The sequence below is a fragment of the Centruroides vittatus genome, unplaced genomic scaffold, assembly GCF_030686945.1.
Source record: "Centruroides vittatus isolate TY-2023 unplaced genomic scaffold, ASM3068694v2 contig_356, whole genome shotgun sequence".
Taxonomy (NCBI): domain Eukaryota; kingdom Metazoa; phylum Arthropoda; class Arachnida; order Scorpiones; family Buthidae; genus Centruroides; species Centruroides vittatus.
This window is the reverse complement of record NW_027122179.1, coordinates 63,847-82,238: the sequence shown is the minus strand read 5'-3', so window position 1 is coordinate 82,238 and position 18,392 is coordinate 63,847. Positions and strand designations below refer to the sequence as shown.

Below are 18,392 nucleotides of genomic sequence, written 5' to 3'. Positions count from 1 at the left end.
TATTTCACTCATTTATATTCACGTGTTTTGGTAAACCTATCGTTATAATATTAGAAAGATATCTTCGTGTTGCAAGTAGTTTTAATAATAGAAAACATAGCAAAAGATCGATAAATCAAGAACTAGAAATCTTCAACTAAATCGTAAACAATTTTTATGGCGGATAAATGCGTGCTAAAATCAATACATTTATCAGAAGAAAGATCTTTTACGATATTTTTTCTGTAGTAAATTACATTGTGCCATCTGATATTTGACACCATAATCACGTTCTTTTAGTTAATGCAACAGGAATTTTTAGTAACCTATGACAATATCCTGTAATTATAAATTATTTTGTAATTTTTAATACAAGTACAATACGTTTTTATATTATTGTTTAATATATAAATGTAATGAAATATGAATTGCTAATTTATACAAGGCTTATCATTGCAAAGTCGATGAAACCATCGAACAGTAGTTAAATTCAGGTTCTTTGCTAATTAAAGGACTAGGCGAATTTATCATGTAATTATCTACTACACGCAACATATCGCAAATAAATCTTTTTGTAGTTTGTATATATTGATTTGAGTTCCTCCTTACCCGCTATTAAAAGTGTTTACTATGCAATAAATATTTAAAATAGCTCACAATTAATCGATTACCTTTATTGTTTTTCTATTTAAACGTTTTGCAAACACGCAAAATACTTTTGTAATATCTTCTCTGCGCCATTGTGTTGGCTGTTCCTTAGAAAACATGAATAATTTTCTGATTCTGTCTCCGATAATATTATTTAATTTATCCATTGCTGCCTTTTCTGATGGTAAGAAAATAATTTTAATATTTAATTTACAATACAGTTCTTTTATGTTTTGATTTATTAATTAAATAATTTTTTCGTAAAATAGACAAGAAATTCTGGAATTTACTCAGTAATGAAATATACAAATCAATCAAAAATGAATGTGTTGTTTAAATGTTATGTTTCATATGACATAAAAAATAAATGTTTTCTAATAAACATTTCTTTTCTACCTTCTGTTATATATAACGAAGCGAAAGGTTAAAAAAATGACCCCCCCTTAAGAATTTCACATGTTTGGTCTGACAGAACCTCGAAACGTTGAGAAATGCAAAAATATTCAAGATATTCTCTGTATTTACGGATGTTCGTGTGTGTGTAGAGGGCAAGATTTGTTCACCCTGTGTGTAGGTTAATATCTCCTGTGCTATTTGTCCAAAATTTCTGACATTTTGCAGGACGATTTGTCTATTAGAGGGTCGAAGCTATTAAAATTTGATGGTTAAAAGATGAAAGGGTTAAGATATAAACGGGGTCGTATCGTATTACGACTGGGGTCTTACTTAATGACGATTTTGCTCGTTCTTTACAAGTTTGTAAAGAATCTAATGGTACGTCTCGCGAATGAATTTATACATCTAGTTATATATTTTTGTAAAATAAACTTTTTGTAAATTGTTGTTTTGTTAAAAACTATGTGTACTTTTTAAATGTTTAGTTGGCTGATGAGGAGCAGTGCCCGAAGCATGTAGTAATACTCGTATCAACTGAATAAAGATGAAACTCGCTAAGTGTTTAGATAGCACGGTCACGGTCTTGTGCTTTAAATAGCACGGTCTTGCGTTTGAGAATCATAGAAAATTATAAAACACGGTTTCGGAAAATCGAGGTAAATAAATTTTTGTTATTTAACGTTAAAATGTGTAGTGGAGTGCGTTATTTCTGGTGCACTGTCTCTCGTCTCCCTCCTCCATCGTGAACTTGTGCATTCTCATACGCGACCGCTCACTCGAAACTTACATACGGAGTAACGGTCACACTAGCCTTCCTCTCGGACAGGGTTTCTGGTAAACATTATTTTCGAAGTAACCGAGCAGCTAGAAACAGGTTTCGTATTGAACAGCGCCATGTTCTTCTCGTTGGTGAAAATTCCGACTAAGTTTTTTCCTAAATTTTTTCATGATCTTTGTACGTCCACCGACTTTCGTTCGTATCGGTTCAGAAGAGCCCGCTCCAAGCGTGTCTGAGTACCACCAGTTAGTATAAAGTTCATATACCGAAAGGAGATCAAGCATACAATGGAAAAGTATTCTGAACAAAACTATTCGTACTTGTTGTAGAAAAGAGCTCCCAATTTATATCGTATACTGCGAAACGACAAGGATCTACTTTCACAAGAAACTAAAGCACGAGTATACAGGATCCCGATACTTAATGATAAGCTTAATCTATAAAACTGGCTTATGTTAAGCCCTGGTCACACTGCGATTTTCAGCCGCGCAGGCGACTGCAACTGCAACAAGCGGGAGTCGCGCGCGTCTTCTCGTGGTCACACTTCTTCGTTGACGTTGCAACTTGGAACACGTGACCCTATAATAAACAAATAATTTACAGTAGCTTGTTTTTGTCTACTTTCGTGAGTTCACCGACATTTTACGTTCTACTTCAGAGTATTTACGGAATTTTATCCACATTTCTTATTAAAATGGCAAGCAGTTCCTTTTCTGGAATGAATAAAAAAGAAGGTGATAATTTTGTTAGAGCTTGCAAGAATATACAAAGAGAAAAATAAGAGAAAGCGTTCATGCTGGGTTCATTTCGCAAGTTTTACTTGAGAAATGAAAATCAACGGGCTAAACAATCGTGCTTTCACCAGCTGATGAATGAATTAAGGCTTTCGGATACTGAAGGTTATGGGGGATATATCCGTTCTTCGTTGGTGAAAGTGAGATAAGGGAAATGGGAAACTAAAAGAGAGACAGAAATACCAAAAGTACTAAAAGATATGTAAAAGAAATAAAAATAAAAGGAAGTTAAAATTACTTGGTGATGATATTTGACTAACCCACTTCGTACACACTATGCTGGCTAAAGATAGTATGTGGTGTGGGTATTAAATAAACGGAAGGGAGGTTAAGTAGGAACACCTAGTGAAAGAATATTGTGTCCCAAACTCCTGAAATTTCAAGGCCTTGATTCAAATTTACGTTTTGCTTGGTGGGAATTTTCTTAATTTCTAGGTGTTCTTTTAACTTTTTTTAAAATTAGATTACTGTACTTTATTTCTTCGGGATTTTTATATTATTTTTATTAATTTTCGCAATTAGAAGAATTACAGATATAATAAGTCCTCTTTAGAAACGAAGTCCAAAGTCTATGTGGACAATGTAAAAACAAAATTATAATCTTATATATAAAATTCTCGTGTCACAATGTTAGTTACCGTACTCCTCCGAAACGGCTTTACCGATTTTTACCAAATTTTATATGCATATTCAGTAGGTCTGAGAATCGGCTACTATCTATTTTTCATACCCCTACACCATTTCCCCCTTTCAAAAATATATTTATATATGGATTAAGGCTTTTATGTCCAACAGATGGCGCTAACTTCCGACGACCTAAGTTTGCTTTTCTGTGAGGCATTATGCTTTTCTGTGAGAATGGACTGAAGCAGATCATTTTCTATCTATCTATATAAATAAAATATAACGTTCGTTTGTTCCTACCGATTCCTTTGAAATTTTGACACAACGTTGCATTCGAATACGCACGTGTTTTTATATAATATACATGTCGAAATTCCCCCCATGGGGGGAAATGGACGGGATTAAGGCTTACCGTGAAGAACTCGGCTTCTATTATACTATTTTACATGCGGTTTTTTGCGTTTTTGATTGCGTTTTAATAGGTTACGTCAACAGAATATACACTAAAAAGGAATTTTTCGATATTCCCCAGCGGGAAAAATGACGGGATTAAGGCTTACTGTGAAGAACTCGGCTTTTATTATACTATTTTAGATGCGTTTTTGATTGCGTTTTAATAGGGTACGTCAAGAGAATGTACACTAAGAAGGGATTTTTTGAAATTCTCTCCACGGGGGAAGTGTTATACATTTATAATAGATACATTTTGAGTTACAACAACGCGTGGCCGGGTCAGCTAGTATTGTATATAATTAAACATGAATAAAATGATATAAACTAACACGAACAATTATTTATTGTTACATCGTCACAATGCCGTGTTGCAAGTTTTAATCATATTTTTAATTCAATTAATTTAAAATACGCTAATTTGAAATGGAATAGTGACTTACCCGCGTACATCACACTTTTCCTTTAACAGAAGGGTGTCTGCCAGTCATCTATTAACTGCTTTTAGGAAAATCGCTTTTAATTGAAATAACATGATTTCTGATTTGCGTTGGCCGTTCTTATATAGTTTATCGGGCCTTTCCTCCCGAGTATTTTCATATCTGTTCTCGGATTTCATCTATCAAACTCAGTTCTGCAGATTTAGAAAAAACAGAAAGACGAAAGTTGGAATTTATGTCTACAATTTTTTCAAATTGCAGCCCAATTTAGATTTGAAATCAAACATAGAAGTTTTTTGACATGATCCATGAACCATTGACTGTTTCTGAACTTTTAGCAAAATAAGAAAAAACTTCGTAAGTATTTATTACACTAGAAACACCTAAATAGATGCCAGTTTTCCTTAGAAAGTCCTCCAAGAAGGCATTTTTTCTTGACATATCGCCACGTTTCGCGTTGCTATAAACAATTAAATCCAACCTATGACGTGACGGGATAAGGTTTTAAATTTTATCAATAGAAATTAAATTTCAATGTTAATATAATAGTTCTTAAATTTATTTGAATAGCAAATTTTTAATTATTGCACTCAATTATCTGATAATACCAAGTATCACGCAACAAGTAAATAAATATTTTTTAAGGAATAATAATAATTATTAACATTACAATTTTGTGTTTTTGTACGTAACTTTACAATTGCGTTATTAAAATACAATTGAAAACATGCAATGTGCTGTTTTTCTTACAACAGTTGTTTTTTTTTTTCCTATCGGCGCTGGCAGTGCAATTCGTAACAATGCTTTCATATAGCTATCTTTTTCATATTATCTTACTTACTTTTACAATTGCCGATTCAGAAAATGGTAAGTAAATCTTTTTATGTGGTAAAATTGAACAAAATTTCTCTTATTGAACAAAAGCCATGTATGTGTGCTATAGTTTGCTTGTAGTTATGGCACTTTACCCAAGCAGTTATTTTATTGCATGTTTCACGCGTTGTTTAAATTTTGTGTGTGGTTGTTGCAGTATGGCCACGAATTACTTAACGCTGGTAAAAACAAATATACAGTGAACCTCGCTTAACGAGCATAATTTGTTCCAGAACCTTACTCGTAATGCGAAACACTCGTTAAGCAAACAATTTTCCCATATATTAAGACATTCTTACAGAAGAGACAATATACCGTCCAGTCGAGAGATGCTACACAAAGCGAAGAAGAATTCTTCCAAATAGTAACGGGTATCAGACCACTAGAAGAGGTCCGCATTGTATAATACCACGAACGTTTGGAAGTTGAGACCCTTTTCGTACTCGTCTTCGTAGATAGCCTTCTCTTTTTGTCTCCAGTAATCTTTGGGTGATCCACTGACTATTTTGCTCCCGACCTCCCGTTGTCCTTGGGACCTCGAGCTTTTATATCATTTTACCCTAAATCCCGCTTTATGGTTGGTCCAAATGGTGGTCCTCTATCACCCGATTGGTCCCTGATTTGTTGCTAGGTATACGATTCGTCACGCGAGGTCGCCAAACACCCTCTGTCTGGTCTGTTCCTCTCCGAAGTCAGGTTATCCCTTTTCCAATTGATGGTCCCGTAAATTTTGGTCTAATGTGTTTTTCTGACTCGGTAAAGATGCAGCTGGGTACAAACGATTTCGGCGCCATCCCTGCAAAGGAAAGTCTGAAAATTTCCGCTTTGAACTTGGTGTAAGACGACCGTCGAGCTTTTGCCAGTGGTCTTTCTCTCTCCCACCTTCCATGATCTACGATCGAGGCCTTTTGATTTGGTCCGGAAATGCGACAATTAAATTGTCTCACACCCCGTTCCTTTACCGCCTCGGTCTTGTTTACTAAATAAGTCATGATTTATTGGTTTTAGTTTGACAGCCAGTTTCCCGTCGGTGACGAAGAGTGAGGTCTCGGCCTCATACTTGACATTGCCCAAGAATTTTGCATATCGTTTGTTGTGTGTTATATAACGGGCTATGGTTGTTGATGTTTATACATAATATGTCTGAACACAAGTTCGGAAATATATGTGATCAAGCGACACTAAGATGCTAGTGGAACAAGTGCTAAACACAGGCTGATGTAGGATGCACACAATCCGGTCTTTCCCCTATCCTTGTCACTCGTTATGGGAAATGTCCCTCGTTAGGCCAGTCATATTTTTACAATTTGTTTTGCTTGTTAAGAGAATTACTTGTTATGAGAGGTGCTCGTTAAGCGAGGTTTCACTGTAATAACAATCCAAAAAATTTAACTACAATGTTTATTATGTTCCTATTGTTAAGTTTATTTGTTTGTTTATTAAGTTACGGCAACAGAACACTTGGGCAATGCCTTTCGGGGGGTCTTTTTACGGATAACTGGCCCCTATTCAGGCGTTACAAACGTGGAGATAATTTAAAAAACTGCACGTGACCAGCCCGTCCTGGATAGGCACAAATCCAGTACTGAACTCCCAGTGTTTAGTTAACGGAATTGCTTGGCCAGTGGTAGGCCTCTTGTTGTTAAGTAATGAACAGATCAAGTTTATACTATATTCTCTCTCTCAATTTCGAACAGTTTCGATGTATTGCATATTAGCAAAAACGTTTCCGCACTAATGTATAATTTTCGGATTGCTTGTTTGGAAGAGTTGTTATCTTGAATCCCATGTTATAAACATGTTTTCCACATCATGGTTTGCACGTTCGACACTTTTCTGGTATTGACAGTATTGATTTTCTATGGATGATTATAAGTTCATGCCGTTATGTTTTGATATGATGAGATATGACAATGGAACTCGACGACGATCTGCGAATGACAGAGTGCCTTACGGGATTTTCCATGTTAAATTGACCCTCGGTTAGTTGGTAGACATGTGAAAGAACCGAAAAAGATGAGGTGCGCTTGTAAAACTAATTTTAATTGGGATTGGTTTTGATAAATGCTTGTTACATAATTCATACTATGAAATTCTGAGAGCTGTATTTCTAGTCTAATACATTATTTTGGTATGAACTTTATACAGAATTCGACAACAAGAGCAGATTGTTAAGAGTTGCAGGAATTGAGGTAATTGAAAAGTATTTTTCGAAAAATAGTATTTTGATTCTTATAAGCGAAACCAATGCGGATTTATTTTTGTGTTTAGAACGAAATATACATGCAGTACGACGAAAATTACAGGATTACTGGTGGAGAGTTATTCAACACATTCATGACGGTTTTGAACAAAGCAAGATTTAGGTAAATGCTAAATGTATTAAATTAATAGCCTACAATAATCGAGGAAATAATGAAGAAATTCTACAGTAAAACTCTAATTAAAAATTTTATCTAGATATTTTCAGAAAATTTAACATTTATTTCAACTTAAAACAACTTACAGCAACTATGAGAGAGTTGCTGTAATTGTACTTCATCACAATAGTTTAATTTTCACACCTTTTCATGTCGATTTTTCCAAATTTAACACCTGAAACTGTAGCGTAAAATATCAGCTATCTTCTAGTACTGAAATCAAAAATTTATTAAACTGCAATTTTTTGCAATTAATGATAAATCACAATTAAGGACTCTAAGGCAACTATATTTATATATATAAAAATTGGCTTTTTTAAGATATGAATTGGTGAAACCTATTGCAACGTCATTTGGAATGAAGACAAACGGAAGCTGGAAAGGAATGATTGGACAAATTGTAAATAAGGTAAGGTAGTGAGATGTTAGTTTATCGAAATTGTCAGACACGCCATGATTTATCTTTGATATTGCTGCTCGAGATACCATTCATCATTTCTTTCCGTGTTCATTGACATCACTGAGGTCAGGCTGGCCATAATTAATTTCATTATTGACGTAATAATGGGCACGTTGGCTAGGTAATCATTGAGGCTTAGCTTCGGCTTATCTCTACGAGAGATGTGGAGACGAGTTGGGCTAGAAATGCCGGTTTCTCCACAAGTAATGGCCTTACAGATCTTGAAATGAGAATGAGAAAGCTGCTCCTTGGATTCTGTGTTGTGTGGTAGTTGCAATCAAAGAGATTGCAACTGTCTACATAGATTTTTAGTATAGTACTGGGAGGTCGGTCTTGCCCCAGTTTCTCGTGAACCTTGGCATCATGTGACTTTTAGGTCTTAGTTCTGAGTACCACCCATACAATTATGGACAGCCATATTGCATTAATTTATCATTCATATCTAATTTTATGTTTAAAATGTATTTTTTAAATATTGACTTTTTAATATAGTGAAAAAATATAAAAATTCTGTATTGAAATATTACTTATTAAAAAATATATATTAGAAAGCAGATATTACATTCACTTCTCTTGTGATGACTGAAGAACGATTGAAGGTGATTGATTATTCTTCAAATGTCGTGTTCGTAAGATATCCATTTATGGTAAAAGTACCAAAGAAAATGTTTAATTGGACATCTTTGATTAGACAATTTTCTGTGGAAGTAAGTTGATTTATATTTTATTTATTTACAAAAACTGAAAAGTATTAAATATGTGTTTCATTAAAATTTTATAGGTATGGATATTAACGCTTATTTCCACATTAATATGTGGATTAGTGATTTACAAGGTGTTGAACGAAGAAGCACGTCTGGATGAGAACACTCCAGTTTGGACTGTGTCGAGAGCTTATTGGTTTCTTTTTGGAACTTTTCTCAGTCATGGTTGATATTAAAAATTAAAATTAGTATTTTGTAATGTAAGGAACTTGATTAAAGATAAGATTTTTCCCCTTATTAGGAGCACGCCTAAATTTCGTAGTTAAATTACCTTCGAGAATAATCATTGGTGTATGGTTGATAGCAACTGTGGTGCTTGTATGGAGTTATACTGGGATTCTAATGTCTTTCATGACAACTCCGAAACTAGAATTTGTCCCACAAACTTTCGAAGAATTAGCAACTACTGTTCAAAGAGGAGATTTTTCATGCGGAACTGTGGATGGCAATGCAATCACCTCATATCTGATGGTATTCATAAAACTTATCACTTTCATTTCATCAATTCCATCTACAATAATTGAAATGAAAAATATTTGCATCAACAGTGGATCGTTTTGCGTTTAACTACGAATATGAAATTTAAAAAAAATATTTTATGAACTTTTTTATTTTATAGGATTCGACAGAATTACATATTAAAATAATAGGGAATCACATTCAAGAGAGACAGCATTTGTTTTCGGAGGAAGATGGATTTAAAAAAGTATTAGAAGGTCACTTTGCTTTCATTGATGAAGAATTTGCCATGAAACAGGTATTGAAGAAATATGATGATAAAGAAGTTCTCATTTCTAGTGATTCTATTCAAACATTTAGCATGGGATATGGTTTGATGAAGGGATCAAGTTACAAGCCAATTATTGATAAAATGTAAGTTTTGTTTTTTAAGTACTATCTAAAGTTAAATCATCACTTAAACGTAATGTTGGTTTTCTTACCCATTTCAGAATATCCAGATTATTCGATGCAGGAATAACCTATTATGAATATTTAGGTTTATTCGAAATGAAATTCGATTCGGAATCATATAAACCTTTGATGGTGGAAGACTTACTTACCCCGATTGTAATGCTATTACTTGGGTATATCTTTTCTCTCGTATGTTTCTTTATTGAACTATCATTCGCTAAAATATGGCCTACTTCAAACATACAAAGAGAACCATAACCATAGTCAATGTATGTTTTTGTTTACAAGTATAAAATACATATATACATATACAGAATATATCATTATTAAAGACCGAATTTTTAGGTGCAAAAATGTGCGGAAAGAAGGCTGAGACGAGACAGAAATAGATGCAAAAATTTACATTTCAGTAAACACAATTAGTTTGATTCTAAGAAAAATCTCATATAGTACGTGATATTTATCATTCTCACGTGTTTGTAAAGTTCATTTGCTTGTCTCCTAACAAATGTTTACATATGCAGAATGATCTTTCTACTTCTACAGAAACAAGTGGAGCAAACCGTGTTTAAAATCTCTGGCTCTTCTCTTTGCAATGAACAAATTCTTGAATATCTGGGTTGTTCCGAGTCGACTGCTCAAGCTTTTCTTTTGCAAATCCCTCTGAACGGTTTAGAGTTTGTTTGACTATCCCCCGCTGACATTCCATAGTACTCGTATTTCCGGTTTCTTCCAAACTTTCTCTTGCTTATACTAATAACTTAAATGTCTGTACTAGTGATGTAACGAATATTCGGTTACTACCCGGTATTCGGCCTATTTTTCGCTATTCGGCCGAATACCGAATACCGAATACCTAAAAACAGGAGTAAAAAAATAACAAAAACACAGTAAATTAATCATTTTGGTAACTTAACATTAAATTATCATTATTAAGGTTAGTAAGAAATAGCATCTAACTCTAGTATTAAATTATTTCGTAATTAAATAATAACATAGCCTTTATATAGCCCGATATCTTATGGCATTGATGGCGTGTAGGTTAGAATGTATCAGGCATTAATGTCATTGTTTAGTTAATTATGTTATATTCGTATTCGCGTATATTTTAATATTTTTTACGATATTTTAAAATGATTTACGAAACGTTGTATTGAAACTTATCGTATTTAATGAAAGAATTATTTATCTATTTCTAGAAGATGCGTAACTAATATATAATTTATTTTATATATAAAGCAAAGAATGAGCATTTCTCATTATATACAAAAGATAACATTTGAACTCATGTTAATTTTGAAAATATTGACAAAAACAATAGCGACAAAATATCACAAAACTTCACAAATAGGAACCCCCAATAATATATTTGAACTGTTCCACAACTGGGGAGAAACTAGACCATATGTCCCCACTAAAGTATATCCTTAGGGTACTATTCCGTCTACACACACGTAGTAAAAACAAAATTTCAGTGCTTAATTAAAGAGTTAAAAAGATCGATTGCAAATAAAATAACTTATAAGTTATAACTTATATCTAAATACCAACAACTGCCGAATCATATCGGGTTATTTACGGCTATTACATAAATTATAAATCAATTTGCCACTAGAGATAGACGTTAGACTCCATCTCATATTAACTTTAATAATTATAATTTAATTAATTAGTTTAAATAGTTTAGATCTACTGGAAGAAAAAATTGTAGTGACAGCGGGCCAATAGAGAGCAGGGTGCGCGGTCCTTGCCATAATACGGTTTTCGCGCTAATTTTCGTACGTGCGTTAATCAAGCCGAATAGTTTGGCCGATTATTCGGCCATTCGGCCACGCTTCTGGCCGAATATTCGGTATTCGGCCTGAGCCGAATTATTCGTTACATCACTAGTCTGTACTGTTTTTTCAATTTTTGGTCTTTCATGTCCTGTTGAATTTTATATATGGCGTCGATTTCTGGTTGCAATTGTTTAAGAAATTCTGAAGTCATCTGAAAATTTTCACAATGAAGTACTACAGCATTTATCCAAGTTCCCCAGCGTGTTACTATTGGAACAGCGGAAGAGGCAGACTAGTAATATCCTTGTATTACTGACCTCTCGCTGGGCACGTTAGCAGAATTTTTTTCGTTTCAGACATAACGAATTTACTACAAAGTACTCATCGCGAATATATTTACACACACTATGAATTACATGTGCTAAACAAGTAATACGTTATATATTTCGGTACATTTCTTTCAAATTGTTAGAAGCGAGAACCATCTGAAAGAATAAGAATCACATGGAATTCCATCTGGCAAAAGCTTTAAGCAGGCATCGTTAAAAGCTTGCATATTCATCAGTTAGAAATATTATCAAGATATTTAATATATAACTATTCAAGGTATCAGTACTCTCATCCAAAATAAAGCAGACTGGATTCCTGTCCAGAGTACTATACACATTTTGGAATGTTTCTTGGTAGACAGAAGGCAAGTAATTCTTCCCAATTGTACTTTCATCTGGCAATTTGTTTCCAATATATTTTCAAGATAATTCTTAAATGAGTTTCGACAACAGAATTCCTGCCCTGCTAAATGTTTGAGCAGTATCAAGAAAAATTGATTATTTGAAGAACTGACTGCATTTTGCAAGGCCTGTTCAATAAACTGTTGTTGTTTTGAAGTTTCACTCAAAGATTTGTTCTATTGATGTTCTGTACTTCTTATATGTGCTGCTCACTTGCCAGATCGATTAACTCCATAAGAAATTTAAACCTTAGATCAGTGTATACAATTAGAATTATAACACCTCGATCAATTTAATTTTTAGGCCACTTTAATTATAATAGAGGTAATTAAATAACTTAACTCAAACTTTGTAGATTATTTTAAGAAAGCGTTTTATTTCGTTCCGGATGATTGTAATAGAAGCATTCCTCCTAGGCAGATCTCCCAAGTATTGCGTTCCCGTAATTTAACAAACAACTGTCCAGATGAATTTATGTGAGCAGTTTGGATATTTTTTTTCTTGCTTCTAGCCATCGTCGTAGGTGAGATCAGAGGAGATTCAGGGCTAAACTGCACTCCCATTCTATGGGTTTACCCAAGTAAAGCCAGGTATCTCAAACACTAAAACGTTTTGTAAGGTATATCGTTTCCTTTCTGCACCCTTTTAAAGATTTCTGGATCCACTATTGAGATCGTATGTAATAGACAGAATGGCGGCGTTTGACGATTTTTTCATGCCAATGTCACATTTCACAAGATATTTCGATGTCATTGAAGAAAATCTTTATAAAAACGAAATTGTAGCCGTTATCATTAACATGTATTAATATATTTGAAACTTCATATGTATACTTACAATTATTTTAGATGTCATTGATTTTATGTGAAGTTGCGTGTTAGAAGTTTATATTCGAAGTTAGGAAAAACACAATACGCAAGTGTCACGCAAGTAACACGCAACATTATATATTACACGCTTAATTTGGTAATAGATATTAAAATAACCGATGAATTATATAAAAAATTTAATTAGAGACTTTCATATTATACAAATGAATAAAATGCATATAGTAAATGAAAGTGTGTCATTTATTTAATTGGTGCCGAATTTAATTAAAATTTAAAAAATATATATTTAAAAATGAAATTATGAATCGATTTCAAGTAGAATTTTATATCGTGACTCAGATGTATAAGCTGGAATATAGACGAAATTAAAAAGTACTCTGCAATATTTATTTTTAAGTGACTGGTTTATCGCCAAGCGGTTGAATTCCCTAAACACTGGGAGTCGTGTGTTCGAGCCTCGCCAGAATGAGCTGACCACGTGGAGTTTTCCGTGTTTTCTCCACTGGTAACTGGAGAAAACCCGGAGTTACTCTTAGAAAGACCTCCCAAAAAGCATCCCCTAGGCAGATTGCCTAAATGTTGCGATTCCACAACTTCATAAAACAAACAATTTAAAATAACGACATATTTTGTGATGGAAACTGAAGTGGACTTATCCGTTTATTGATTAGACATTTGTTTACGCAGAGAAGAAACTAATTAATTTTACTGAATTGAAGCGTTTACCTTTCTATTCAATATCATTGCGTGCAGAACAAAGTTTTCCTTCCATTTTCGCTTTTTCCGTTTTATGCTTTGTTCATAAATTCCCGTTTTATTTTCAATGTCGCGCTCGTATATGGCCAAGTGGTTAATTCCACTAAACTCGTGGGATCGCATCTGACCAATAGGCTAGACAGTGGAATAGGCTAAAAGTGGAATTTTCCATGTTTTCTTCATGTGTCTAATGCCTAAAATAAGGGCATGTTTTTTAATTATAATGTCCTGAATCATTATCCTTCTCTGAAGAGAAATTTTAAAACTTTATTGTATCATTTATATTCTCATCAATAAACGTGGTTTATCTATGCATAGGCTACATTATTATCATATAAAGTAATAAAAACAAGGCTCTGTTAGCCTCGTGATGGTTTCATTAATTAAAGAAAATGTAATCTTTGAAACCTATAACAATCAATTCATAGATTGTAAACCTTATTCTCATTCGCTATCGTTGAAGGCAACAAAAAAATTTTACCACTGGATCGTATCAAAGAAAGCATTAATTTAATTGGGGATATTGAAGGCATGAATAAGAGGTTGACAAATAAATGGTACACAGGCATTGTGAATGGAAATATGACGTGAAAAGTTAGTAAAGTGAAAAAACAGTTAATAGGGAGTTAGATTATGAGCTTGAGAAGCGAAACAGGATGTCTGTAGAAGAGTTAATTGAATGGTTTTACAGAATATGGCTATGGGGAGGTATCTGTTGAGAGGATATTCGATAGGAAACTAGTCCCTGTTTAGATGTCATGCCTTTGAAGAAAATTCTGCAAAACTACGTGGGCATCCTGTTACTAAGGCGCGAACTCTCGACTAACTAACTGTTATGTGGTTTAATCTAATAGTTGCCTAGTGTTTTTACGTTAGACGAAAGTGGTTTTATTCACTAAGCCATTGAGAGCTACAGTAGAGCGTCGTTAATTGGAACGTCGGTAATTGAAATGGCCGGAAATTGGAACGATTTTCAGTCGGACTGTGTCGTGCTAAATCGAACGTTTTTGATACTAAATTTACTTCTAAAGTATAATTTTCATGTTTTTTATATTCTTTAATATATTTATTTTGTTTGTACAAAATAAAGAAACAATTTTTAACGATACGATAGTCTCGATTATTATTATAAAAATTTTCGTTATGCTTAAAATCGACGAAAATTCAACACGAAGCGACACGCAACGGAGAAAAATTCAACAGGAAGCGATACGCAACGGAGAAAAATTTGAACATCGGACAGGTTAATATATTTTTTCGTACAAAGTCGGAAATTGGAACAAATGACTAATTGGAACAACCCCAGTCCCCAATTGACGCCAATTTTCGACGCTCTACTGTATTTTTAGAACTGTATAAATATACTTGCATAAAGTGATATGTAGATAATTATTGCACAATAAGTGAAATTCTATTTGCTTGTTGCAAATGTAAAGATAAAAATAATGCGTGTGATTTGCATATCGCAATAATTTATTTGATTTTGCCATATGTATTTCAAGTGAAAATATTTAACGAATTTTATGATAAAATTTATAAAAATTGTGCTTTCCAAAGGCCATTTCTTTTGACAGTCATGAATTGCATTGTTTATTATAAAAATAATAATTATTATTAAGAATGTTGCGTTTAGACTGTTAGTTAACTAAAACATTAAAGATTGTCCAAAAGTCTGTTAACTCACTACGTTATTCAAATATTTTACCACTTACAAACACTTTAAAGTGTGAAATTTCTTATTAATACACAAATTATGAGGACTTAACAAACTGAATTGACGAATTTGATTTACAAAATGACCTGAAACACAAAAGGCGACCACTGCAACAAGTATTTAGGACATTCTCAAGTATATGAAATGTGAATTATGTGAAGACACAATACAAAAATTATTTCTATAAATTTTAACGAACAAAACAGTACTACAATAAACATCTTTAAAAAGTTTATAAATTATTTATTACATTTATTATTTAATTTCCAAAGTATCTATAAACATACACGTGTGTTATTTATGTCTTTTGTATTAAAATTCACTTGAGTATAATTTATAGAAGGTGAAAGCTATTGTACAGTTTCTTGTTTTGTATGCAAGAGAGTAAGTCACGTTTTCAAATATCCTTATCGATCGTTAAATTCGCATCTTTATGTTTATAAAATTCTGAATAAGTCAGTTGATTAGAAATTTCTTTTCACGCAACGGTGAAGTAACTCTCTATTTTCGTAGAAAACCACCTATTTATTACCTTGTGATATTTGTTAGTAATTATAAAACAAGGTAAAGGTAAGCACATAAGATTTCATTACAAAAAATTCTGTATATTACTCACAATTATTTTTAATGTCAATTATATATTACTTGTATTACCGTTATTAAATTCTAGAGTAAATAAAATTGTAAGTGAAATTTGCTTTGGCTTTCATCTGAAATCATGAGTTATCTTCCAAATAATTAAAGGTAAAGAGATACTGATAATATCTTATTATACCCTAATTCAGGGGTGGCCAACAAGTTGATCGCGATCGACCAGTCGATCGTGAAGCCAGTTTTGGTCGATCGCTCGCTATGTCTTCACTTAATGTGTTACACTTGTAATCGAACGCAACAGTATGCATGCAGTTATGACTCGACTCAGAAAAACAAAGCCATTTAGCTTGAATATTTGGTACTGTCATACGGTAGCTTTTTTCTTGAAAAAGGAAATTGTGGAATTTATATCTTTTCCTTTTAAGAAGGATTTGTGTGAAACGTATTAGCCAAAAAATTTCAGACATATTTCGTATGAGCAAAAGGCATTAGAAAAAGAAATTATAATTTTACAAACTGACTTAATCTTACAAGTCAGAAAATTTGAAGATTTTTGGAAATGCGTCAACTGAGAAAGACAGCCCAGTATCACCAAATGTAACGAATATATTTATTCTTGTTTCGGATCTACATACCTGTGTGAATCGGCATTTTCATACTTAAAGTTAGCGAAGACTAAACAACGTTCTGTTTTGACTGATTCCCGTATTGAAGACTCATTATTATTATCTTTGTCAGGATATACACCTAATTATGACTACTTGATTAGAGACGTGCAAACTCAGTCCTCCCATTAATGTTAAGATAATAAAATAAATTCTAAATCTGTCTTTATCTGTAGCTATTTTGAATTAATAAATATTGTTAATAATTGATGTTTTAATTCCCCTGGATGTGAGATTTTTGGCCCGTTAAATAATTATGTTGTTTTTACGTAGGTAGATATACAGGGTGTTTTAGTACGAGGTGCACTCCCGCGAACTATTGATAGATTAGCAAAAGAGTGCACCTTGTACTGAAACACAGTGTATAAACATAGTATGTATTTCACACCTCCCCCTCCCCAGTTAGACTAGCCTATGACAGCAAGTCGATCACGATATATTTTTAAGATAAAAAGTAGATCTCACGTACACAAAAGTTGGCCACCCCTGCCCTAATTGATTAGATAAAATAAAACTCGAAATAACTTTCCTGCAAACTGAAACGTATATTGTTTTGTCCTCAAAATTGACATTCAACGCTCTTCTACAGTAATGGCCATTTGTTGCTCTTATTTATTGTATTGTACAAAGTTCACGATACAGTTTGGCGGGATAACCCTTGTGCCAGAGACCAACAATTGCTACTTAATCTAGTATGGCGCTAAGCCACTAAATACGAATAAAATTTGTTTATTTGCAGTTATGATAAATGGAATTTTTACATTAGAAGGGAGCACTAGTGGTCGAGTGAATGGAACCATTAATCACTGGAAGTTAATCGCGGGTTCTCGACTCACAAACACACTGGCCACGTGGACTTTTACGAGTTTTCTTGATGTTTAATACCTAATTAAGGGCTCGTGTCCTAAAGATTTTCGACCTATATATATCAATAAAAAGTTATATAATGTTTATCTTGATCATACAAAATTTTTTATCATTATTACAAAGCTATAATATATAGTATCGATATTGCAGGTTACAATTATATTACACAGGGTCTGTTTCCATGGATATGAATACACTTCAATTGCTTATAATTTGTGCAGCTTTAATAGTAACTATTAATGGAACAGGTGAGTAGAGAAAGTTTATTTATTAATTTCTTTAATATGTTATTCAATTATTTTACGCCCACCTGTCACCAGATGAATAACAACGTTGAACACTGGTCGTGGGTTCGCACCTAACCAACGGGGAGTGGTCTTGTGGTAGTTTTTCTGATTCTTTTACGTGTCTAATAACTAAATATGCCCCGTTTCCCATAGAAAGTCCTCTTTTGGCAGATCGCATACGTGTTGCGTCGATACGTAAAATTAAATCAAATTAATCTATTGTACAGTACATAGATAAACCTCGGTAATTGTAAACCTTGTACAGAGGTGTGACGGATTGTAGACAAATAACAGAATAGTAGAGACAAATAGGCAACGGAATTATGTTTAGGCAGCTTACAATTCTTTTCTCGTATTTTTAGGAAAGGCCATTACCACACCATATAAACACAATATAAATGAGAAACTCCAAGGTAATGTGGGGAACCATGATAATCGATAACTATAAATTATATAATTCGCATTTATAAATACTGTATTTTTATTTACGTGACAACTCAAAATTACAATTATCTCAATTATAGAGCAACAATCACATAATAAAACATAAAATTTGTTTATAATCAGAAATACGTTTAAGTATAAGGTAACACATTTTCTTTCAGAAGTCGTTATTTCTATATCTAAAACAC

General features: G+C 33.2%; 1 protein-coding gene across 1 annotated transcript; it reads left to right on the top strand.

Moving 5' to 3' along the window:
• Nucleotides 1–8,502: 8,502 nt before the first annotated feature.
• Nucleotides 8,503–16,960, top strand: LOC136974775 (uncharacterized). The gene is made up of 5 exons (XM_067269713.1): nt 8,503–8,569; nt 8,644–9,097; nt 9,246–9,499; nt 9,577–9,694; nt 16,880–16,960. The coding sequence occupies exons 2-5, from the start codon at nt 8,969–8,971 to the stop codon at nt 16,958–16,960; spliced, it is 582 nt and encodes a 193-aa protein (XP_067125814.1). The 5' UTR covers nt 8,503–8,569; nt 8,644–8,968.
• Nucleotides 16,961–18,392: the final 1,432 nt, after the last annotated feature.

Coding starts and splice junctions, on each gene's coding strand:
- LOC136974775 (XM_067269713.1), top strand. CDS start 8,969: ATGTCTTTCATGACAACTCCGAAACTAGAATTTGTCCCACAAACTTTC. Junction 9,098..9,245: donor CAATCACCTCATATCTGATG/GTATTCATAAAA, acceptor TTTATTTTATAG/GATTCGACAGAATTACATAT. Junction 9,695..16,879: donor AAGACTTACTTACCCCGATT/GTAATGCTATTA, acceptor GTTTTTACGTAG/GTAGATATACAGGGTGTTTT.